Genomic DNA, 25,183 nt, shown 5'->3' on the forward strand with positions numbered 1-25,183 from the left:
ACTTATAGGCGTACACTAGTGAAACAATGGGCACTTTGCAGCCTGTACGTCCAACTAATTATCAATAATAAATATGCAACCACCTTCCTCAGTGTAGTCTTACAAGACTTAACCAGAAGAGGACAAAAGTCAGACAAAAAAATTCGCCGACAATGATCAGGCTAAAAGGGGGCATTGGCACCACGGCGGGTGAAATAAGCATAATAATAATAATAATAATAATAATAATAATAATAATAATAATAACAATAATACAATAAACTACAGAAATTAAATAACTATTATAGAATGAATATAATAATAATAAAGCATCACCAATGCAGATGTAGCCTACAGGCAAGCCTTGTCAATAAAAACACAACAGCAGCTCCAGCCCAAAACTTTAAGCAAAAAGCGCCTGCACAATTGTTACACATCATGTATCATAATACACACACATGCACACACTCACCGGTTGCTATGAAGTGGTTGTTGGCATTCTCCGGGAAAAAAAGAGCGATGAATCTATAAGTGAGGTTGTTGTAGGCTACTCACCTGTCTGAGTGGCACTCTGTCAGACGTGCTCCTCGAACTCCTCCACAGTCTGCTCTGCGTTCAACTTCTTTGCTAGTTTGTTTTCAATGCAAAATATAAGCAGTCCACTCATCCTCGCTGGCCCCACTGTGCTCCTCAAACTGAGAGTTGAATGAGCGCGCAGCTGTCACAGCTGTGACACGGATTATTGTCCACATCAGCAGGTCGTAGCCTGCGCTCCTCAGAGTTCCTAAGTGAACGTAGAAGTGGTGGATCCACCATGTGGATTTAAGCTAGATCCAGCACCTGTTGGTCACAGTCGGTCACGCGTGGGTGACAAGCGTGCCCGCTGGGTGGCGCACTTACCAGTAATCACAAGTAGCCTACGTACGGGTACTTCGCAAAGCGTTAATGCCACGCCCCTTTTTGGGGCTGATAAAAAAAGAGCCTACAGATGTCAATGCAATTTGACGTGAGATCGTAATTTTGACACGTTTGTATGCATTTATGGTGGCTCTAAATTGCAAACCAAGATGGCTAAAGAGAAAACACAACAGCAAAGCAGAAGAAAAGCCTCTGAATCTCCACCAGTGAACGTAAACATTACAGCATGTATAATGTCTTACAGCTGATCGACCGCAGCTCCCTCTCTGCTGCAGCTGCTGAGCCTTTTTTTGATGCATTCTCGCATTGTTTATCATGACTTTTTCATTTGACTTTTGTTTTTACTCTGCAATGGATGTGATGCAGCATACAATACAATGATTATAAATATGCTACTTAACTAAATGTAAAACTGCAGATGTAAGAAAAATAAAACTCAAAACATGCTTGAATGCTGAGTAACAGAAGTAAAGGACAACAAGGAGATTATTAAATCGCAACATACTCACAGAAAGAGTCCAAAAGGACGCACTGTAAATACACAGAGGTTTGTATTAGTGATTGTGTACTGCTGTCAAAAGCTTACCTGTGATCCGGACTGACAATGTCTGTAATCAATGAGATTTTAAATATTAAGGCAATTAAGTTAATTAACGCGTGACTGATTATACATGTCTTCATATTAACTGTGGTAAGACTGCAAATGAGCCTGCATGTTTCAGTTGCACAAGCAATGGTGCTTAACAGTGTCCTGCTAGTTAAAATGATGAAAGAAAATGTAGCCATGTGACAATTTGAGTGCAAACCATCTAACAATCCAGTCCAATATAATTAAAACGAATACAGTCTAAAAGATGCAGTTTGACCTGGAATATTAGAGAGGATATTGCAATGCAAGTATTTAACATAAAATATGATTTGATCATTTGCCCTAGAGCGGCCCTCTGGCTTTGGTACTGTAGCCTACATGTAAACCAGCATGATGTTCAAAATGCTAAAGTCAGCATCTTTAAGAGTTTTCCTTAAACATGCTGAACTTGCTGAGTTAGTGGCTCCACCTTAATTTCCAACCCAATAACAGGAGGTAAATTGTTGTTCCACATTGCACCTGATAAGAAAAATTCTCAATACTGAAAATTATCTTACACCTACTATGGGCTCTACTTAGAAGCTGCCCTGATCTGCACACCCAGAGGATAGTTTACAAATTCTCATTGAGTGATGGTGTATTACCCACTTTTCTCCACAAGACTGTGCTATTTCACTTTGACAAAACCTTCATAAGGAGCAGCAACCACACCATTTTGTTTTTTGCACTAACTTGAGCTATATGTGTGCAGCTTTGTTATAACTGTTGAAGTTAAAAAGTTAAAACCCGGCTTATGTTTTGAAAACAATGTTTAATGGGGCCTGCAGCTAAATTTAATCAAGTAACTACACTAATCAGCATTTGACTGCCTCACCCAAAACCTAGCTTCTAAAGAATTGATCAGGTCATGTCTGACATTTAGCATATGAAGAAGACTCATTGTCCCCACAGGAAAGGTAACTATTGTTTCTGGTTTTGGGGAGCCACTCCCTGCAGGGCCAGACGTGATTAGAGCAAAGGAAATGCAAACTCTGTAAACTTGAACAGAATCGGCACTACCATGTGAAACGACCTTTGACTGTGACCTGGAGTAAACCTGAAATCAGAGGTGTGTCTTTAATCAGAGACCCACAATTCCACAGGAATATAATTCGGAAACTGAGGTGATTTCGGCACTTCAATCTGTGACCCCGACAGGGGAAGCACGTTGAAGTCCGCTGTTTACAGCGTATTGTTTGTCATGTCGCATGACTGTTCTTCTGTAACTCCGCAAGGAGAAGCATGAGATCAGTGCGCTGTCAGCTGCAGTGTTTTATGTTTTATGTTTGATTGTGTTTTGTCTTGTCGTTTTCATGCAGTTTCATTAAACCTTTTGCTTAACTTTCAATTCGACCCCAGCCTCTCCTCCTTCCTCCAGAAATCAAAGAACACGTCTTTTAGTTATTTCTTAACATAACCAAATCTTAGTAGATTAAAAGCCTTCAAGTCTTTTTTCTTTTTTGATTTCACTCCCAAATTGATTGGAAATCTATTCATATGCTAACACTACTACACCTGGGGGCGTCAATGTTTTCTGATGCTGTAAAAGTTTGTTTTCATAATTTATAATTGTTTTAAGGCTTGTATTACTAATCAGCCAGTGTTTCATCTACATTCATGTATTCAATTATACAGTACAGTAGGTCTATCAGAATGATCTATATGATCAGAAAATATCTGTATCAGAAAGTAATTAAGCTCTCGTGTTTCTTTGACCCAACCATCTACCCCGACCTCCTCCACAAACATGAATAATTTTGCACATACTAAGAAGAATAAGAAATACTTTATTATTCCCCAATGGGAAAATTATATGTTACACTATACACCTATACATGCATTAATTGGAGAGATGTCAGAGTGAAGGGGCTGTGGGCACTATTACGGGGACTTTGAACAAGCCAAGTTCCTATGGACTGAGCTTTTCATTATATTTATTTCACCTTTATTTTTTCAGGCAAGTCATTTAGAACAGGTACTTATTTACAATGTCAGCGTGACAAGTTAGGGAAAGGGAAGGAGAGCTAGACAATAAAATACATTAGAAAAACATACAGTTTAAATGACACAATTAAATGATACAATTTGAAATATAACAGACAGCAGTAAGTAAGAGAGGGAGAAACCATACAAATATTTAGCTGGAAAATTATGATGTGGAAAAACAACTGCATATTTCGGTGAACAAGGATGATATGGCGGTTTTGAAGGATGAAATGGAAATTAGTTTGACCAGTTTGAGAATCTTTTGCAGGGCATTCCAGTCGCAAGTTGTGGCAGATTGAAGGCCAGAGCCAAAGCTGGTTTTAGGAATGCTTAATTGAATATGAAGTGAGGGCCGGGGGTGTTGTATGTGACAGACTTTGGCTGCAGCAGGTGACATAAGTAAGGAGGTGATCGGCCAAGAAGGGTCTTGAATCTTGAGGAAAGTGTGAAGGGAGATCCAGTTGGCTCGTGAATGAAGGGTGCAGTGAAAGGGGCATTTGTGCCAAACTGGATAGCAGAGTGGTAAAGTGTGTCGAGTTTTGACAGAGTGTTATTGCAAGCAACCCTGTATATAGTGTCACCATAATCTAACATGGGTAGAATGAAAATGTGAGCGGTTTCTGTAAAGGAAGCCGAGTTTGGCTTTGATCTTAGATTGCAGTTTTGAGATATGGATGGAGAATGAAATGAGCTACTGCCGCCCTCACGCACATAGATACATACTCACACTCTATTGTACTATACCCTTATACTCATATGGTACACATTCTCACGTTATGCATGCATGCGTATATATGTACATGCATGCGTATGCATGTATATGCATGAGAGTATACATGCATGTACAAGTGTTTAGTACCGGAATATAAGGATGTGCAAGTCAAGTACACTTGTATGTGCAAGTGTTTTGTACTGGTCTATATATAGACAAGTGAGGTATTCAATTTTGGCCAAAGCAACTTTTGTCACATCTGTCATTAAACAGAAAGAGGGTTTACTAAAATTACTTTATTTAGTAAATTACAAAACTCAAATAGTCTGGGAAGCATTTAAATGTGTTTTTAGAGGGCATGCTATTGCGTATTCATCTTGGAAAAGAAAGAAAAAGAAAATAAAAGAACAAACTTTAGCAGCAGAAATTTAGCAATTAACCCAAAATATTGATAACTTGGCTGATGCATCTAGAGATCAGCTAAATGATTTAAAAATAAAGACAGTGAACTTTATTATCTAGTGGAATTTCAGCTGTTGAGGAATTATGATTATAAAAGGGCGGAGTGGATGGTAAAAGGGAAAATGTTCAAAACTCTTTTTGAGCCTACAAAATTGAAATCATTTCCAAAAAAAAAAATGTCATAATTAATTTGAACGATGGAAAAGTGTTAAATGAGACAGGAAATTATTTTGCTAAAAAAATCCTTTTTAGTCATCCTCCCTGCTCAGGGGCGGATCTACAGGGGGGCAAGGGGAGGGGGGGCAGCTGACCCCCCACTGTAGGGCCTTGCCCCCCCAGCTGCCCCCCTAACTTTGGTCTTCAAAAAACTTTGCTTGTAAAAACAAACTGCCACTATGTGCACAGGCTTCTTAAAACATTGAAACAAACAATTAATTTATATTAATTCATAATAAATAATAATTGTAGATGTAATCTTAGCCCCCTGCCCCTCAAATACTTAGCTACGTCCCTGCACCAAACGTACAGAGCGGCGTTCGCACATTCTGGCTCACACACAGCGAGTCTGCTGCGGTGTGGTGGCCCTGCATCCCGGCAAAGACTGGAGCGACCGAGCTGCCCCTTTTCACATCTTGACTTTTGCCGGCCAGAGTAGCTGGAGATATTAGCTGAAACCTAAAAGTGGGGATATTGCCAGCTAAGAAAATCCTGAGATGTGCACAGGAGGAAGAGAAGGAGGGAAATGAAGAAGGAGAAGACAGTAAACTGGAGAGACCAGGCAGGTCAGAGCAGGAGAAGACCACAGAAGGAGATGCAGAAATGAGTGAAAGAGAAGAGGGAAAGGAAGAATTGACTGTGAGGGATGAAGAGGAGGCTGCAGGTTCAGAGAGAGGGACAGAGGCAGAGAGTGATCAGGAGGAGGCAGATGAAGATGACAGAGAGGAAGAGGAGGCTGCAGTTACCCCTGGACCATATGGTTGGTTTATATTCTCCTTACATATAAATTGCAGTACAGTAACATAACATGTTGTGACATGACGTGTTTTCAGTTTTTGGCTATTTCCATTCTGTTGTATATGTTATAGGATTAGATATGTAAATATTTACATATACAACAACAGTTCACTCTTCTCAAGACACTTTACAGATAGAGTAGGTCTAGACCACACTCTTTAAGTTACAAAGACCCAACAATTCTCCAAAGAGCAAGCATTTGGTGCAACAGTGGCGAGGAAAAACTTCCTTTTGGGCAGAAACATCAGACAGATCCAGGGTCTTGGTGGCCGCTGCCGGTTAGATACAGATGGATACAGATATACAGATATAGAGAATTATGATTCATAATAATGGTAATTATAGTAACAAAAAAAGATAATGGAACTATGACTAGAAATAATAGTTGTAGTAGTTTAGGGCATAGCAGGGCATTGCGGGGCGTAGTAGGGCATAGCAGTTTACGTATGGGGGTTCCCATGTACCGTCTTCCCCTGCCACCCTACCAAGATCTCTCGCTTCCCCTTTGCCCCCCCATGTAAAATTTTCTAGATCCGCCACTGTCCCTGCTCTACTATTATTATTTATTTCCACACAAAAAAAATTATCCAATAGTAACGTTTATTAAACTTTACTAAATAACACTGAATTGTAAATAACATTGAAGATGGGAAAAAACATGTTGAAAGGTTTATTAAAACTGAAGGCTGTTAAGAAGTTTGGTATTTAATAGGGAGGACAGACCAATGAGGAACTCAAGACACTGTCTTATTTCTTTATGAAAACTATTGTTTTTGTTTTGCACACTTTTTTGTCACTCTGATTAGGCCTACTCTAAGAGTAATTGAGTTTATCAAAAAATGTAGTTGTCACTAAAGAAGGAAGATCAAGCAACATATTATTTTTGTTACACTCGGATATATAGCACTGAGGAATTATAGAAGCTGTCATCAAACAATTTGTAAAGATAAATCAAACAATTGTTTAAAGTGATCAGTATAAAGTAACAAACACTGAGCTGTCAGCTCATAAAAGATCAGCATGAAGGTGTGAAAGTGGGATGTTACCATGATCACAGTTCCTCTATGTGAGCTATTTTTTAACAGCTATATAAAGGAAATACCATTTTGCACACACTATAACACTTAGTTACTGATGGGGCAGGGTGTTGTACATGGCATTCAAAAGTATTTTTGGGTTATTGGTGTCTTTCTTGCAACATTTTACATTCATTCACACGGGAACATTCTAAATGTTTTATAAAATACACAACAAACTGAACTTGGTCAACTGTAAACTGTGAACCCAATCGTTAATCTACAGTAATGTGAGATAGCTCAGTCAACGGACTGGCAGATAAGAAACTGAACGGAAACTGCAAGACTAAAGTAACTAGACGGATCCTCATCTTTTATGTATCCATATAGAAAGATTGAATTCTAATATGCAGTATTATGAGAGTTTCTGGATCCCTGTCATGCTGCTGGGTTAGCTCATGCTAAAAGTAAGCTTTATTCCTCTTTCACTTTAAAAAAAATGTTTTTACAAAAAAATGATAGAAAAGATTAATGTAAATTTAAAACATATGAATAGTAGTAGAGTGATAATGCAATTAAATAAAAACAAAAGATAATTTAAGCATTTTTAATTCCAATCTGTTTTTAAGCTTTGACCTATACCACTAGAGGATGTCAGTCTGCACTCAGGAGTAAAAAAAACCTGGGGTACTGTATGGTCATGAGCTGACCCCATAAAAGTGATCATAATAATCTTAAAATCCATTTCTCAAAGTACTAGTATATTTTGAGATGCTAAAACCGGGGTTAAATGTTGTGCAGTGGCTTTCTGAAACTACATTTTAGTACCTTCTTTCTGCTCTGGGCCCTAAGTAGAAGGGAAAAAAGGGAAATGGAATTTTGACAGTAAAACCGTTTTTATGGGTGTACCCACTTTATAGTTTGCAAACGTCACTCAGGGACGGACAAGAAGGAAAGAAGAAAGTTTGACATTCTGTATTTATTCTGCTATTGAGGCCATCTTTCTCTCTCTGTAGAATATGCAAACAAGAACTACACGGTGAGCTTGCACGATCTAATAGCAACTCCTTTATGATGTTCATAAATGAATAGGCCAGTGTTTTGCTTTACCACTATAGCCACAAACTATATAGTGAATGTTTTAACACATGGTGTGGTGGTGCAACACTATCCAGTGTGCACCATCCTGCCATATCCATAACATTGTCACAAGCTTTTCAAAGTATATTTTATAAGGTGGTGCAAGAGAACGTGATTATAAAATATAAGTACATTTGCATGTGGAAGGACTTCAACGTTATTCCACACTGCCGCAGCCACAAGGATTACATCATTAGTGTTGCAGCTTTGGAAATATGTGTCAATGCACTGAAGCTTTCTTTGAAAATAGAACATTTTGAAATGACTAAGTCTCAGTCATCTCTGTTAGACAGAGGGGGTTTGACCAGACTACTCAGTCTCCACTCTGACCTTTTGGTTCAGGGTTTGTCAGGAAGTTGTTGAGACAGCTGGGCCACATTGAGGTCCCTCCTCATTGTTTGAGAATTCAGAAAGACGCTAAAAAGAAAACAAACACAGCCAACACAAAACATCCAAAACTTTATACGGACAGGAAGAATGTTGTGAGATAACAGGATAAGCCTTGGACGCTTGCCATGATCATATTGGCTGGACATTACTCTTTATAAAAGCAGTCAGACACTATAGTTCAAATCGCCAACAAGTGGAACAGAGTCATTGTTTAAATACAGAGTATATGTATAGAGGTGATAACAGGCTCTGACTTCATCACTCATTGGAAGGATATAACAAGCTCAGCACAGCTTAGATCAGAGAGTGATCACAACATCCTTAGCCAAAAATTCATTACACAGAGCCTGACAATGATTATAATGTGGATTTGACGTGCGGGCCAGTGGCATCAGTTACTGTTCAGTTTAAATAGACGACCTTATTGCAAAGGGGGTTATATGTAGCACTGAGTCTATTTTTTATGACCCCTTTTCAGTCACTTCTAATTGTATTGTAAATGGACTGCATTTTCGTCACTTTTTATACGACTTGCACTTGATTGTAAACGGTGCACTTAATTATGATAAACTGTGTAAAAAAGAGTGCAGTAACATGTATTTTATCTGTTATACTCCACTCCTGGATTATTTATTACTATTCCCATCAGCACTGCACAGTGTGTGCTGTGGGCTCGAGCTGTCATCAAAGAACAGTGTCATTACTTTCTACAGTACATGATGTGATGTAAGTTAAGGCTGATTTATAGCCTCGTGAGACCGTCCTGATCACGTGAGCTCCAGTTTTCCACTTGCAGATCAGTCTGGCATCTTGAGATAGAGAAAATTTGGAGCCGTTTGCCAAACAACCGGGCCAATCAGCAATAGACAGATGGTTTATCCAATCAGCTAACCAGTATTTTCAGACAGCGGTAGCCTTAATTCTGTTAGCCGCTTGATAATGCTTTTTTTCTCTTGGATCCCTCTTTTGGAATATGGTCCGGGAACCTGAAATGGTGTCTTTTATTCCTAAATTCTCATTACACAAACGGCAAATATCCTTTACCAACATGTTGCTTGCTTGCTGAGCTAATGAGCTATGCTTTGCCTGCAGCATGCAATCCATCTGGCGGAGTCAGGTTAGCTGATTTATGCTTCTGCGTCGAATCAACGGCGTACCCCCGCAGACCCCTCTGCGTCACCACGAACCCCCCTCCGAGCGCTCCGCCGTAGCTAGACGTGCGCCTCCAAAAATGTGCAACTTTGTGTTGAGGCAACGCAGACCACAAAGACTGTGATTGGTCAACTTGTCCTGTGTGTTGATAGGATCTAAATGAGCTCGAACAGTAGGACTGAAAGCTATATCAAAACTGTCACATACTGTTGTTGTTATTGTTGTTGTTTTATGTTTGCATGATGGTAACTTTTTTTGAGATAACTTATTGAGGTTAAATATTTCAAAGCATCATTAAATACCACTGTTTAAATGTATTAGTCATTTGGATGGATTGTGCACCAGAAACCTTTGAATAACTGTCACTGGTGGAACACATTTCCTGTTTAACATATACAGTATAGGCTTATTTACAGGTAGGGTTTTTTAGTTTTTATAGGTCATGCAAATGTCAGTACATTTCAAGGTCCCAATGGGAGCATGCTCTTTAACACAGCTGTACACTGCTATAGTCCCTAAATGCTGGCTGTCTGTCAACTCCATTTTCTCAGGCTCACAAAGCCCAAAACCCACCCAATTGTTTAGGAGTGTGAAATAACACAATAATCAACCTGCCTGTCAGTGAGCATTGGGACAGTGTGTTCAGACCTGAAAATGACCTTGCTACTGCGAGTTGGAAACAAGAAAAGTTGCTGAAAATGTAACAGTTTATTTTTTTTCTATTAGGTTGCTCTTACAAATGCTTACAGCATGTCGGCATTTCCTCAGATTTTTAATGCTTAAGCCAGTACAACAAACACAAGTCTGCACAGCAGGGACCTTGTGACACAGCCATAGTGAACCTTACAAATGTGTCATAAAGAAAATAACATTATGTTCCTTCAAGCAGGTTTCTGAGACTTCAGATACCTTCAATACATGTACATTCATTTGACACTTCTCTGGAGCTTATGATAAAGATTTTGGTTTGTAGAAGCAGTTTGCACAGCTTTTTGTGTTGTTTTTAAGTAAATTACCTAAATTTACTTCTTCTACCCTGTTGGAGCCATGTAGCTTTGCTTTTTGTTTTGGTGACATTATTGCATATGCAGTTTTGTATTTGATCACTGTTTGGAGCATTGTCACCGGAAAGCATAAAGGTAATCAGCTAGAGGTACACAGGTGTGTGGCAAAGGGGAAAGCATCCAGCTTTCCACAGTGTTAATGGCTTGTCAGTGGTATTGTTTTATTAGGGTTTAGTTGGAAAGCAGACTGAAACCTACCTGAAATGATGGACAACTGAAATGTACCTGTGCTACGTGGTGAGCATGCACTGTCGTGAAATAAATGGGTCACCGCACTGAAAGATATTTAAAGTATGGACATTCATTTAATAGCAGCCCAAATCTGACAAAAGCAAGATCTTTAACTCACCGCATTGGCCTAATGTAGGTCTGGTTAAAAGACTCTACATACCCTTTTGATGAAATAAAATAAGTGCAAAAGGTCTGGCTCCAGGAAATGGGGACTTTCATATATATATACTGTACACTTCACACGTTTTTCACTTCTCTCAAAATTAAGCTTAACATTGTTACCATTGTTACATTGTCCAGACTGACGCACTCAGAGGCACAAGTTATATATATGCCATCGCCATAGTCATGGGCTGTGTGCTAAATCTCTGCCTATGGGGAATTTACCCACCAGCATGACAATGGCCAGCCTCATAAACTCCTCTTGACCCCCTGTCTGTCCTCTAACCACAGAGTCCAACAGAGGGGAAGGATACAGAAAGAGGAGCTAACACAGAAAGAGAGAAAGAAATTGCCTGTGCAAAAACACTGTTTCATAACACATTGCTGTCAAGGAAGTAAAGTCAAGTGAGCTGGTATAGCCATTTTCCATCAGCCCATCCTAACAAGAGCAGGAGTTACTTTTCAGAAACTTGTAGCGATTCTCGCCTACAATCCTCTGTGTCAGAGGCGTGATTGAGAAAACCCCTCCCCTGAAAACTAGTCATCTCAGCATGTCACCTCATTAGTGAGAGCAGATGACGATTCAAAGGGAAGAAAGAGACAGAGACAAGGAGAGTTAGACAGAGGAGAGGTCATTGTATGAGATGAGAGACTACTGATTCCAGCTGATTTTTATATATATAGATTATTTGCAGGTATCAGCATATACTGAAGCTACTTTTTCCACAGCCATTAACCTGACAAGTGGATGCATTTTACTGTTCCTTGGGGAAACTTTTAAAAAGAATTTGAGAGGAGACGAAAAGAGAAGAACGAGAAGGAGAAATAACTGTGCCATCTGAATGTGAAGAGTTCCCTAGTTTGGGTTGTTTTAACTTTCCTTATCCAGATTGGTTCCCTTCTTCACCATGGCGGCCAGGTGGAAACTCCTCATACTGGGTGAGTCACATCTGTCATGCATTTGCACAGTAGTTTAAATGGAAAATCATCTGCTGAGAAAGTTTGAAAATGTTCTGTGCTCCAAGGAGGGAAACTAACTGGCTTTAGTTGCCTGCAAACTTTTCAGAATAGGTATTTATATCAGTGTGTGTCTCTTATAATCTACCATGACATTTTAGACACTTAGTATTTAACACATTACTGAAATTAAATGTATTCATGGAGCGGAGTTACTAAAGTTAATAATTGTCTAATAATAGTCAAGTCAAATGTGTTTATAGAGCACTTTTTTTTTTTAAATGTTGACCAAAGCGCTTTACAGAGAAATTTAAAATAAAATCACATGATCACAACAAAAATAAATCAGTAAAAGACTGTAACAGACAACATTAAAACTATTTTACTCTATATAATAATGCTTATTTCTAAATTCGATGTTTTTTTAACTTTGTTTAACACCATTTCGCTGAGATAAGAGTGAGAAACTCAAACTGTCACAGTTCTTAATGCGAGTCTCCGCAGCAGTCAGTCTGACTCCTGAGTGTGGGAAAGAGCCCAAATCAATTACAAGAAAAGAAGGAAAGTGATGCTGAACACAGCAGCTTTTCTTCTAACAACTCACTATCTTGGCCCCACTGCACAGAGGACCTCTGTTCCTTTTCTGCTTTTAAAGTGGTATTTATAAACTATGAGCTCATTGCACAGCACCCACGTTACTTGTCGCCTCATAGCGCCCACTGTCACACAGGAAGAAACTCTACGCGTTGCCATGAGACAGCACAACATTGAGAAATACCAAACTCTGCGAGCGACCAACATTTCATAATGTCCTGATCGCAATCTTAGCAAGCCATTTGACATTATCCTGTCCTCAGATATGAATGTAAGCTTAATCTAGGCTACATCATGATATCAGCTGCCTTGAAGGCAGGGTGTTAATTCTACATTATGTAAATTAGTTTGTCATCTTCTTAAGTTAGTAATTAAATGATCAGTTCTGCCAAATCGCCAAAAACATGCTGTACTTTCCTACTTACCCCCAATATCTACTGTATCCAACAAGTTTTAAGGGAAACTATTTTCTAGGTAAAACAAATGAAACAATTGAAACTGTTGACAGAGAGTTTTTTTTTTTTAAGAGTTCTTTTGGGGCATTTTAGGCCTTTATTTTTATAGGACAGCTGAATACATGAAAGGGGGAATGACATAAAGCAAAGGCCCGCAGGTCAGATTCGAACCCGCAGCTGCTGTGTTGAGGAGTAAACCTCTATATATGGGCGTGCAGTCTACCAACTGAGCTACCCAAACCAAAAACTATCTGCATGGCTAGACATCACTATTAATAACTGGGAATATGCATCTTTATGATTTGAATGAACTGACCCTTTTTTAATTAACAACGAATTACCTACTATGACGATTATAGAATGAATTGTATAAACTGATAATGAGAAAAAAGTAACTGGACTCTTTCTTCCCGTTTCCATTAGCCTGTACATCACACCCATGTGGTGTCATTTAGGCGACCACAGAGGACTGACTCTGCACTTTTACAGTCTAAAGATATAGCCTAATGCTTTTTTGTGCTTGTGCCACGCCAGCTGATGTTTCCTCATACATAGGAAGCAGAGTTCTCCAGACACCCATGTATTCATTTCGAATAATGGTGCAGATGCTGTTGGAACAATCTGAGGAAATGAGGGTCGAAAATCAGGAAATTTATCTTTTCGACAAAGCCTTTTTAAAATCAGGAAATCTTTTGGTGGTGTTATTTATGTGATCAAACTGATCATTTGATATCCCAGAAGCTAAACTAAAATACTTTAGAATTTTTTTTTTTTTTTAAATGAGTGTAGATTACGAGATTAATCATGGGGGCCAGTGTAGCAGATGTTGCATTATTGCTTAGAAGGTGATGAATTTGTAGACTGACAGTTGCCTGCTTGCTTTTCAGCTCTGTACCTCTCTCTCGTCATGGTCCTGTCGGAAACAGAATGCCCTAAAGGATATCGTATGGAAGATAAATGCGTTGGTATGCAAATCAAACTTATTTTAACACATAACCCACCATTGAAATACAGGCATGTGGTGGCATTGTGCGTTTTTATTGTTTGTCATAGATTAGTCATCTTTGCATTTAGAAATTAGAAACTGAAAATATATAAAATGGTTTGCTAGATAATTCATGTGAAATCAAATAATGTATAAAAAATTGCATTCCAAATGTATTACCACATAACTTTATTTTTTGGTATGAAAAGAGTGATAATTGCATCTTTTTCATGTTCATGTCCTTAATTAAGATGAAGATGAATGTGATGTGGAGGACGAGGACGATCCTGATGTTATTGGGCCATGTGGAGAGAATGCGCTCTGTCATAACACAATGGGCAGCTTCAAATGCCAATGTCTTGACGGTTACAGAGGGCTGGGGGCTGAAACATCTCCAACATGTAAAGGTAAGTCATCTTGTATATTGAATCATCGTGGCGGAGACTCTGATTCAAAGTTGTATTTCTGCAGTCGTCATTCAAATATAAAAATCCTGTCCTTATCTTTTGCCTTAAGACATCAATGAGTGTGCGGAGGACAGAGGCATCTGTGGACTTAATGCCATATGTTTTAATACAATTCCACATTATTCCTGCATATGTGATGATGGATTCATTTCCACTACTGGGGTGGAACGTTTTCGCCACGGTGACAACGTTACATGTCAAGGTAAGATGCTTGTCAGTATCCCTCACTGTAAAAAAATACTGTGGTAAGTTATATATATAGGCTATGTACCATACTTTATGTATTCCTTTCTCCGCTATTCTTAAATGGCGTCTTCCTTCATATATAGATACTGATGAATGTCAAGAGGAAAAGGTTTGTGGTCAAAATGCAACATGCATCAACACACCAGGCAGTTATCTCTGTGTCTGTAATGCTGGCTTTGGACTAAAATCAGGCAAATCTAACTTCTCTGGCAATCAGGAGCAATGTGAAGGTGAGGACAATGACATGGTGCAGCAAAATACTTTTCATTTGACTATTTACTACTTATTTTATCTAGTAATGAGTATCAGTGATATATATAGTGTATGTTTTTCAAGAAAATTGTCCCACAAAAGTGGAACAAAATTAAAAGAAAGTTTACATAATTCGTTTTAGTTCTGACTTCTTCTGACTTTCAAGGTTGTGTGTTTATTTAGTGAATGTCTGTCCTGTGTTTTGGTATGTTTTTATGCATTATCTTTAAAAACCTATCAAGCTCCATTTTGGATATGTATTATATAACATTCTAGTGGACCAGGATGTTTGTTATTCCATTAGCACTGACTGAAACATGCCATACCATTTTCTACTCCCTGATTTTTTATTTATTTTAGACATATGTATGATTGATAAAACAATCTGCGGAAATGGAACCTGCCACCATGGAGCCAACGGCCATTACTGTGCATGCCACGCAGGGTTCACTAACTATGGCAACAAAGGGTCTCGCTGCACTGGTAAGAACACATTAGCACTCAAATCTTTCCAACATCCATTACTGAACCGGTGTTTGTTCAGTAAATATATGTAAACATAACACGAGTATCATCATAATATGAATGCTGTGGTCATCAGCAAGCACATTAAATGAAACAAAACCTTTTCTTTCCTCAGCGTTAAACTGTGATGTATTCAAAGATATGAGCATTCTGGAAGAGGTAACACTACGCCATAAACAGTTTCAGCACAGTTCAGCATATATTTATATATGTCTATGGCCTAATGTTTTGTTTCATTCTCCCCAAATCACTTTTCTAGAAATTGAACTCATCTCATAATCTCATGATGCAGTTGACAAAAAGCTGTCTGGACCTTACAGAAAGTGAGAATCCGACAGAGGTGGATGGAGAGGAACTATTAAAGGTATTTCTGCACATGATTGAATTGAAATGCAATTTGATTATGCAAAACAAAAGTCTTCAGTTCCTCAGAACCAGCACAGAAATAGGAAGTTCTGCCCCTTCAAGCTCTGTCACATTGTATTCCGATGTCTGTGCACAACTATGCAGACTGTTTATTTTGACCTGAGGTGCTATGCAGCCTGAAAGTCTGTCTCGGCCTGATTCTGTCTCCTGTTACTCCCTGCGCATGCTGGTGTTGCTCCCTCTCCCCCTCCTCTCCTGTGGCTGTAGAGACTGCTGTCTTTGATCGATAATCTCTTGTCCCGTGGAGCCTTCAAAGATAAGAGGAAAGTCTCCACCTTTCTGAACATGGTGGAGAACATTCTGGGGTTCATAGGACCTTTCATTAAGCCCCCCGGCACAACAAGATCTTCCACTCACACAGGTACAAAGACAAATTGTTGAGGTTTACACTTTTTCAGATGCACTGTATTGTTCAACAGTTGGTAGATTTCTCTTTTGCTGAAATTGTCTACAGTATTGACAAGCAAGGCATGTTAATACAAATGTGATCTTTGTATCTGGGTCCAGAGGTGGGCCTGCGGGTACATAAGGGGGCTGACTTACCCCAGGGAGCTGTGACTTTATCATCTAACCATGTTCGGCTGGACATCCAGTTGGAGACAGCTGCTGGAGAGCCCTCCAAATACCCTGGTAATGATCATGCCTATAATTAACACATTTGTAACCACTTTCATTAGGATGTAGATGATTTATGCAATGTAATACATGTCCACTTAATCCAGTGTTATCCTGTTGTTATTGTAAAAGGCTTTACAACAGTGTCCTTGCTGAGCTATGCAAACCTGGAAGACTCTGCAGATGGCTTCTTTAGTGGGATGAAACGACAAGCGGACGAAAGCTTTAAGATCAACTCTAAAGTTGTGACCGCCACTGTCAGTAACAGAAACACAAGCCACCTCAAGGAGCCAGTCAAATTGACTTTCAACCACCTCAAGCAGGTAGCATCTAGTTTGCCATGAAAGATGATAATCTATCTATGCAGGAACATATTACCTATTTAATGGTCATTATCTCTATTTTGTTTCACAGTCAAATGAATCCAACCACACCTGTGTGTTCTGGGATTCCTCGGAGAATGGAGGGTCATGGTCTGCTCGTGGCTGCAGTGTGGTGGAGTCCAGCCCTAACTACACTGTGTGTTCCTGCAACCATCTGAGCAGCTTTGCTGTGCTCATGGCGCTCTATGAGATAAAGGTTAAAACTCTCAAGTTACATATATAATGATACGTAGCAAATCATGACGCTTTTAGTTCAGAGTTTCTAGTTGAAACTTCAGTGTGTGTGTGTGTGTGTGTGTGTGTGTGTGTGTGTGTTTTTGTACTTTAATGTCACCCTCTCTCTTTCAACAGGACAACAACAACAATGTTGTGTTGAAGCTGATCACCCAAGCGGGTCTGTCCCTTTCACTAATTTGCCTGTTCCTCTGCATCCTGACGTTCTCGCTGATCCGCTCCATCAAAAGCCCAAGAACCACCATCCACCTGCACCTGTGCATCAGCCTCTTCTTTGCCACCGTTATCTTCCTTGCAGGCTTTTCTCGTACGGAGAACCGGGTAAATACTTCTGTAACAGCTTGCACAGTCAATATGCCTGCACAGTCCAGATGAGTGCAGTAAGATTTCTGACACCTTCAAATACAGCAGAGGAATAGATAGGAATAGATTTGCATTAACCTACATCCTGGACTATACAGCTGCCCATTGCACATATAGATGTTATATTTTTGCACATTCTGCACTAAGCAAATCAGCCTCTTTTTTTCTTATGTTAAACAGCTATTTTGTATGTATTTGATTCTGTATTTATTGTTTATTTCATAATAATGTTTAGTATGTTTGTTTATGTACGCACCAACCACCAAGGCAAATTCCTTGTAAGTGTTACTTACTTGGCAATAAATCTTTTTCTGATTCTAATACTAAGGAACAGCACAGCTACTGAATGATTTATGTGGGTGCTGAAGATTTATAAACAACAATTCCGTTTTTTCCGTATTTGTTTCTCCCCATTTCTCAGCATCCTTTGTCCTTTTTTCACTGCTGTCATTCAGATCTTCATCTCTCTCCCTACTGCATTAGGTTGGCTGTGCAGTGGTAGCAGGGCTGCTGCATTTCTTCTTCCTGGCAGCATTTTGCTGGATGTGTCTGGAGGGCATTCAACTCTTCAGGATGGTAGTCCTGGTCTTTAACGCCAACTTCAAAATCCTCTACATGATGGCAGGTGGCTATGGAGTCCCAGCTGTTATTGTCGCTATATCTGCCTTAACTAATCCCAAGGGATATGGCACCGAAACATAGTAAGTGCCCCACACTGATGCTGATCTTGTTTTATTTTTGATTTATACCTGAATCCCAGGTTATGTTGACATAATTCTCAATGTGCATTGCAGTTGTTGGTTAAACCTGGAATTCATTTGGAGTTTCTTTGCCCCTGCCTGCGTCATCATCATTGTGAGTAAGAAAATAATTATTGAGTTGAAAACTATCCCTAAAATTTGAACATTGATAAAACCTCATCTGTTGCCTTTCAGGTAAACGTGTTCTTCTTTCTCATCACTGTGTGGAAGTTGGCACAGAAGTTCTCAAGTTTAAATCCTGACCTGGACAATCTGCAGAAAATAAAGTGAGTCAGCACAAGCTGCCTACAACAATCAAGCACACGTATGCTGTACGAAGCGTGCATGTTTGTAAAAATGGGAGCATAATTTGACTAAAGAGACATTAATACAAAATATTCTTCCCTAAAATGTAAGCTACTCTTGTTAAAGTGCCTCAGATTAACCTGTGTGTATCTTTGTTGCCTCCTGCAGGGCGTTCACCATCACTGCAGTGGCTCAGCTGTGTTTGTTGGGCACCATGTGGATCTTTGGTTGCTTCCAGTTTGAGGACACAATAATCTCATCTTACCTGTTTACCATCTTTGGCAGCTTTCAGGGTGTTATGCTCTTCGTCATGCATTGTCTGTTTTCTAAACAGGTTAGTCAATCTCTTCTCAAAAATAAAAGCTATGTTGCTTTTTCTGGTGTCAAAACTCAATTTGTATTCTGATTTCAGGTGAGGGAAGAATATGGAAACATCCTGTCCAGATTCTGTGCACCTGGGAAGAAGAGCTACTCAAACTTCAGTTACTCGCACACGAGCAAAGCTCATGTAAGCCGTTATTTTGATGTCAATTAAGTTAAACGGTATTATCCAATCATTTTGACATCCACACTCACTAGATCTATTTTCATTAAACACATTTTATCTAAAGGAGGTTAGAAAAGAATTACATTTACTTATTGTTAAATAACAGATGCCTTATTTGCTCACGCAGAAACAGTAAAATTAGATCAAACATTTATGCATGTGGACAGCATACATTTGATCTGTAATTAGATTTTGTAAGAGACTTAATGTGGTTAAGTCATTAGAAGTTTGATTTGGAAACCTTTCCAAAAGCAAACTCATAATTCTTTTCCAGGATTTGAAGATGACAAGGTATTATAGGAGATGGAAAGTGAAGTGTGTCAGAGCACAGCCTGTCCTGAGAATTAAAGATTACTGACAGTGTCTGTCGTGACTGATCAGCTTGTCTCTCCCCTATGTGGTCCTCAGGCATCAAAGAGCACCCAGGACACAGGAGAGTCTCGCATCTGAGGAGATAAACAGTGACGTGGGCGCAAAGTCTGATTTATTTCCTAAAGACTGCCATCTCAGACATTGGGCCAAATACTGCCCTGCCATTTGTGGAAAATGCAAAATGTTGTAAATAGTGTCCTTCTTTACATTTTCTTAACTTTTTGTTATTGAGCTGGTCTTTGTATTTTAAGCTAAAATGGAACTGTTGATGGTTATAATTTAATAGAATTAAGGATTTCCTTCAAAATGAGAAATTACATTTGTACCGTATTGTACAGTATTACCATAATAGAGACCCTTTTAAAAACTGAATGTTTTGATATTTGAGTAAAGATGTTAAGATGATCCGTGATTTAAGCACATAGTGTACTTTACTTTCATGTCAACACTTATTTTATTTGAGTAATTTATTGAACGGTAAAAAATTAATCTCTTATTTTGGACCAAAATATCAAAGTGATAGATCATTTTATGAAGACCTGTTTAATCAGGTACATGTAACATGGCTTGTCATGTCATCCAGGTACTTTATTCAATCAGCAACAATCTGAAAGACATTTCTGAGGCAAGCACTTTTTTTCTGTATAATTTAAATTTAATTTTTAAATTGATATTATCTAAATATCATCAACAAAAAGGAGGATAGTTATGAAACAGAAATACATTTAAATTTATGTTTGTGTATATTGCTGGGCAATAGGTAATTGACTACATTCCTGCTTTATTCAGCGTGCTGTATCATGTTAAATAATTTTTTTCCAAATAGTTTAAAAGAGTTTTTTATTTATCTAGTTTTAAACTTGAATGTTCAAAGATAACTTTTTTTATTATTGTCTATAAGAATGGTAGTACAATTTTGACTTTCTGATTGATGTTTGGTCAAAATACCTGTCTTTTGTGCTGTATTTTTCTTGCCTCTCCTGGAAGCTTTAAATGAAATAAATATCCTGATGTACCTCATGTTTAAAGGTTCTGTGTGAAGGTCTTCCCATCATGGCCTTGAATTATTTTATATAAAATATATAAATTAGTTTTGAACATCTGAAGGAAAAATACCTCTTTATCTTGAAATTTCATTATGTCAGAGCCAAGATTTAGCAGAAAAAGCTACAATACATCAACAAACTAAGAGTGAAGTTAAAGAGATAACAGAAAGCCATTGCCAAACCAATATAATGATATTATCTTCATTTCCAGCTTCATTTGTGACCCTATACTTTAAAGCTAGAAACAGTTGTACATATACAGAGGAAATAGAACATTATCATCTCTTCCTTCCTGTTTATGTGGAATACATGATGGTCTCAAAAACAAGTCTTAAGTCTAAAAAAAACAAACATTCATTAAGTAGTCCTAAAACTTTGTTTTATTGTATAATATTTCAGTGCAGATCAAACTGAGTATCCCCTCTTTAAACATTACAAACCTTGGTACTCTATCAAGTTGCTGATGCATATTTTGGTTTATACTCACCTCCTGAGAATTATCTTTTAAATGTTTAGTATGGCATCAGAGTATCCTGTTCTTCCAAACAGGATCTCACAAGCTATACCAGAAACCCTCGAGGCAACTAATCATCATCATGCTCTCCTCTTCAAACTCCTCTGACGTCCGTCTCTGTGCTTGTTGTATGTTTACGTGACTGACATTGGGTGATAATCTTCATGATACCAGTTAAATTACAGACTCAAACATCCTGTTTTGAAGGAAATAGAATTAGCAGTGAGAATTTGAGTAAGTACAGTCAATAAGAAAATGCTAGCAATAGTTTACTTTTTTCACAGTTTAATTATTCAGCTTGCATTGGATCAATACTACAAAATGAAAGTGATGGCTGAGATCCCCTCTGGTTCAAAGGATCAGCAGTGAAGATAAATAGATGGAAGGACCACATCCATGGGGAAGGGAGGGGGGGAGCATGCAGATATAAAAAAGCTGCCAAACCTCTGGAGAGAGAACAAGCCGGACCAGGGAGAATGAGAATCTGTCAGAGAAGCAGGGGGAAAGAAAGGGAGGACAACGAGAGCAAATGACTGTGAACAATAGTGATTACTAAACGTGGCCAATCAGGCAGTTCTCATTTACTCTGCGCCATCCTAAATAATCCAGTGTTCATCCGGAGGCGTCTGATGGTAAGTTTGATTTATTATTCATAACCATTTCGTGGTAATTTACTTCATAGATAACATACTTAGTACATTCTTTGTGGCAGCAAATTGGTCTAAGGGAAGGTAGATCTAGGAATGCTGGATTCCTCCTTGATTTTATCGAATTCATCCACCTTCATTATGAATGAGAGCTGTGAGGAGTTAAAGAAAAATTCTGACATCCATTTAAAATGTGGATAATGAGAAGGAGCACTACCCCCAGCTGGGCATTTCTTTATTATGCCTGAGTTGTTAAGAAACATTTTGTTCTGTTTAAAGAACACAGTAAAAGAAGTATAAAACAAGAGATTCAGAGTAACAGCCTTGATGTTTTTTGTAATTAAAATGTGTATTTACAAATATGACAAACAACAGCTCATACAGTATGGTACAGCTTACAGAAGACAAATAAGACGAGAAGGTCAGACAGTGAAATAACATTTCAGTCAAAGCACAAGTTATCCTGGTCACAAGGAATGTGAAAAATTAAAAATGTACTAGCTGAGCAGCCTTGATGTTTGAGAAAAGATACAGAATCTGTCACGGTAAATGATATCATGGTCGACAAGGCAACTTTCTTTTGCTATAACCCCTGAATTCCTTTTAATCAGGCACTTCTCTCTGTACATAGCCTATTGATGAAGTAAGAGAGAGGTTAACAGAAATAAATGCAAAAGCAAAATATAAATATAAATAAATGAACACAAATGGACTGCTTGATCAGCTGTGGGTTACTGGTGAAGACACAAGGAGAAACTGTGGTGTTTATTAATTTTCCCTGAGGCTTCAAGTGGTCTTTTTTAGCCTTTGGAGGTCTCACAGTTTATGTGGAGGTTGCTAACAAAGTTGACAGGTTTCGAGATTCAAAAGATTCTGTTGGTCAGAAGATGGAAAAGAACCAGATCAATTTCAGCCGCAGTTTTGACTTCTTGTTTTCTTATATAAAGACATTTCTGCTCCTGGAACCCACTGGAGGGCTCTTCTAGGATTTCTATCCATGTATGCCTACTAAGAGAGTCTGTGCACATTATTGCTGTGCCTCTGTGAAAAGGCTGAGTCAGTGGAGAGTAAGAATCAATGAACCTGTTACAAATATCAAGCATAGTGGCTGATGCATGCAGTATCAAAACAGGATGAACGTTGCTAATGCACATCCTCCTGGTTACAGTTTGAATGCCAACAAATATTACGTAGCAAAGCAAGTACCATACAGTTGTGCCATAAGTTGTTGTTTCTCTTTAGTTTTGGTTCAAAGCATCTTAAATGGCAACTAGTTAAAAAATAGGGGATTGATTCTAAGCTATTATGTAATCCACAATTTAAAAACCCAAACTCTCCCTTTCCAACACAGATAAAGTGAGGCACACTGATTGCATTATAACAGCTCAGCAAAAACCAAAATACTATTACCTGAAATGGAGTAATGAGTTAAGGAACTAGCTAAGTGAGGAGTTGTGGAGCAGGAGCAAAAGATAAATAAGCAAGGTAGGATTACGGCAGGTGAGAGATCTGAAGAGGGGAACGAAATGTGTTGAACGAAGAACATTTTGTGAAATACACGATGTCTGGTGAGCCTGTTTACTGTAAACCAATCAAATAAAATCAGCAGAAATGACCTAAGTTCCCTACATCTCTACACCACAAATGGCAGTAAAGTTTGTTAAAGCTTTGACAATCCTCTTCTCATCCACTTGGCTAAGGTGCATATAGTATGTTTTGTATTCAAACCTGGCCTGAGGCCTTTGTCATGATTGTGTCTCGCTATAAATCTTTCCATCCTCTGTGACTGTAAACTGTAGTGAAGACAATAACACCTTGCACAATCCTTAAAATATCCTACAAATGTCAAGAATGTCACGTTGTTGTTTTTTTAAGTTTGCATTCATGAGAAATGGCAGGGTTTCTCTTCAATATTGCCTCGGCAGTAATAGCTCTTCTACTTAAGGTCTAAATCCCACATGATATTGGCAGACCACTTGTTGTAATCAGTTTTTGAGAGGCCCAGAGAAGCATTTATCATAGCATTCATTAGTATACAATTTTGCATTTAAGATATCTCCGTTGTCCTGCTGTCTGTGAATTACTTGAGACACCTTTTAGACAACAGAATAGGAGTTATAAATGTCCTATTCTGGAGGGAGCCAGGAGCTAAAAAGTATCACTCAGTGTCTTTGTTTGAACTAATACAAGTATTTTAACTTTGCCTGTAAATCTCTGTAGATGACACTGAAGATGAAGACACCGCCCGTACTCGTGACTTTGTTTTCTACCTCTTCTACGCCGTCCATCCTACACCAGAACCTGAAAATCAACTCTTCTGAACAGCTAAGTCCCTGGTTGAACAACAGCACCTGGCCACTGGTCAACTCTTCAGGTTTAGGGATGTCCTGCTTCACTATGACATTTGGCGCCATCTCCAACCTCACGGCTCTGGGCATCCTGGCTAAGTCCCGAGTCCGATTCCGCCGCAAATCCAAAGCACCATTTATGTTACTAACAGTGGCTTTGCTTTTGGCTGACCTCGCAGGTCATGTGATCTTAGGCGCCTTTGCTTTGTATCTGCACATAGATCAGAGGTATAAAATACAGGCCGGGAAGCCCAACAAAGAATTCTGTCAAATTTTTGGGGCAAGTATGGTGTTTTTTGGCTTATGCCCTTTGCTGTTGGGTTGTGCCATGGCAGTGGAGCGCTGTGTGGCCATCACCCAGCCCTTTTTCCACGCTGCTATGATCACATTGGCTCATGTGTGGCGAGTTGTGTTATTTCTGTCCTCTCTTGCACTTGTGCTGGCAGTTCTACCTTTATTTGCTGTGGGGAATTACACTACCCAGTCTCCTGGGACATGGTGTTTCTTGCCTATCCATGGTCCACAGTCTACAGCAGCTGACACCAACCTGGCTGTGGCCTTCTCATGCCTGGGCCTCACTGCACTTGCTCTTTCCCTACTCTGCAACATCCTGAGTGGTCTGGCATTGCTGCAAGCCAGAATGAAGTCCCACAATGTAAATACAAAATCAGCAGCTCGCTGCACTCGTCGTACATCGTCCACATCTTCCTCCTTGTTTTGTTCGTTGGATGTAGAGATGATGGCGCAACTGGCAGTGATCACTGTGGTTTCCTGTGTATGCTGGAGCCCCTTTCTTGTGAGTAGCCAACTTGCTCTTTTTAGATTTCAGAATTTGTTTTTAGAAGGTATTTTTTAAGAATATTGTAGATGATAAAGTAATACACCTCATGAGTGATTCTGTGTGTTTCCTTAAATATAGATCCATATTCTTGTGATGCAGCTCAATCAAAGAACATCAACCCATGAGAAAGATGGATTTATTCTTCTGGGCTTACGTATGGCCTCTTGGAATCAGATCTTGGACCCTTGGGTGTACATCTTACTGAGGAAGGCAGTGCTTTTCAGACTTTGTTGTGCTTTCTACACACAGAGACCCACAGTTACAGAAAATAGGTTCTGTGCAGACACACACAGGCAGGCCTGACCATGTTGCTCTTGGACTTTTTCCTCCTAGTGAAATAAAGTATTTGTGTGTTGTGAAACTTTTTTACTTTGCTGTGTTACTTTTTAACAGGGCTCAGTGAGGTCCATATTCAGCAAGTCAAGCGTCTATACGGCAGCAGTGTGAATAAGGGCTGAAAACAGAC

At 39.0% G+C, this 25,183-nt stretch overlaps 3 protein-coding genes across 4 annotated transcripts in view; 2 read left to right on the forward strand and 1 right to left on the reverse strand.

Moving 5' to 3' along the window:
- adgrl1a (adhesion G protein-coupled receptor L1a) overlaps positions 1-824 on the reverse strand; it is a 165,191-nt gene extending 164,367 nt beyond the window's left edge. For both annotated transcript variants that reach the window (XM_028598530.1, XM_028598534.1), the window contains exon 1: positions 535-824. The gene's annotated coding sequence lies outside the window, so the exon portion shown is untranslated. The remainder of the gene's footprint in view (positions 1-534) is intronic.
- A 10,375-nt stretch (positions 825-11,199) lies between these two features.
- Positions 11,200-20,341, forward strand: adgre5a (adhesion G protein-coupled receptor E5a). The gene is made up of 19 exons (XM_028598554.1): positions 11,200-11,793; positions 13,748-13,825; positions 14,097-14,252; positions 14,362-14,514; positions 14,642-14,788; positions 15,171-15,293; positions 15,451-15,494; positions 15,595-15,699; positions 15,969-16,122; positions 16,269-16,391; positions 16,509-16,699; positions 16,791-16,955; positions 17,111-17,314; positions 17,840-18,057; positions 18,151-18,211; positions 18,292-18,383; positions 18,571-18,736; positions 18,815-18,910; positions 19,358-20,341. Exons 1-19 carry the CDS (start codon positions 11,763-11,765, stop codon positions 19,397-19,399), a joined length of 2,349 nt encoding a protein of 782 aa, XP_028454355.1. The 5' UTR covers positions 11,200-11,762; the 3' UTR covers positions 19,400-20,341.
- A 3,407-nt stretch (positions 20,342-23,748) lies between these two features.
- On the forward strand, positions 23,749-25,175 carry LOC114569445 (prostaglandin E2 receptor EP1 subtype). The gene is made up of 3 exons (XM_075447449.1): positions 23,749-24,721; positions 24,848-24,946; positions 25,111-25,175. The coding sequence occupies exons 1-3, from the start codon at positions 23,749-23,751 to the stop codon at positions 25,173-25,175; spliced, it is 1,137 nt and encodes a 378-aa protein (XP_075303564.1).
- The last annotated feature ends 8 nt before the right edge of the window (positions 25,176-25,183 follow it).

Source organism: Perca flavescens, chromosome 15, assembly GCF_004354835.1.
Source record: "Perca flavescens isolate YP-PL-M2 chromosome 15, PFLA_1.0, whole genome shotgun sequence".
Taxonomy (NCBI): domain Eukaryota; kingdom Metazoa; phylum Chordata; class Actinopteri; order Perciformes; family Percidae; genus Perca; species Perca flavescens.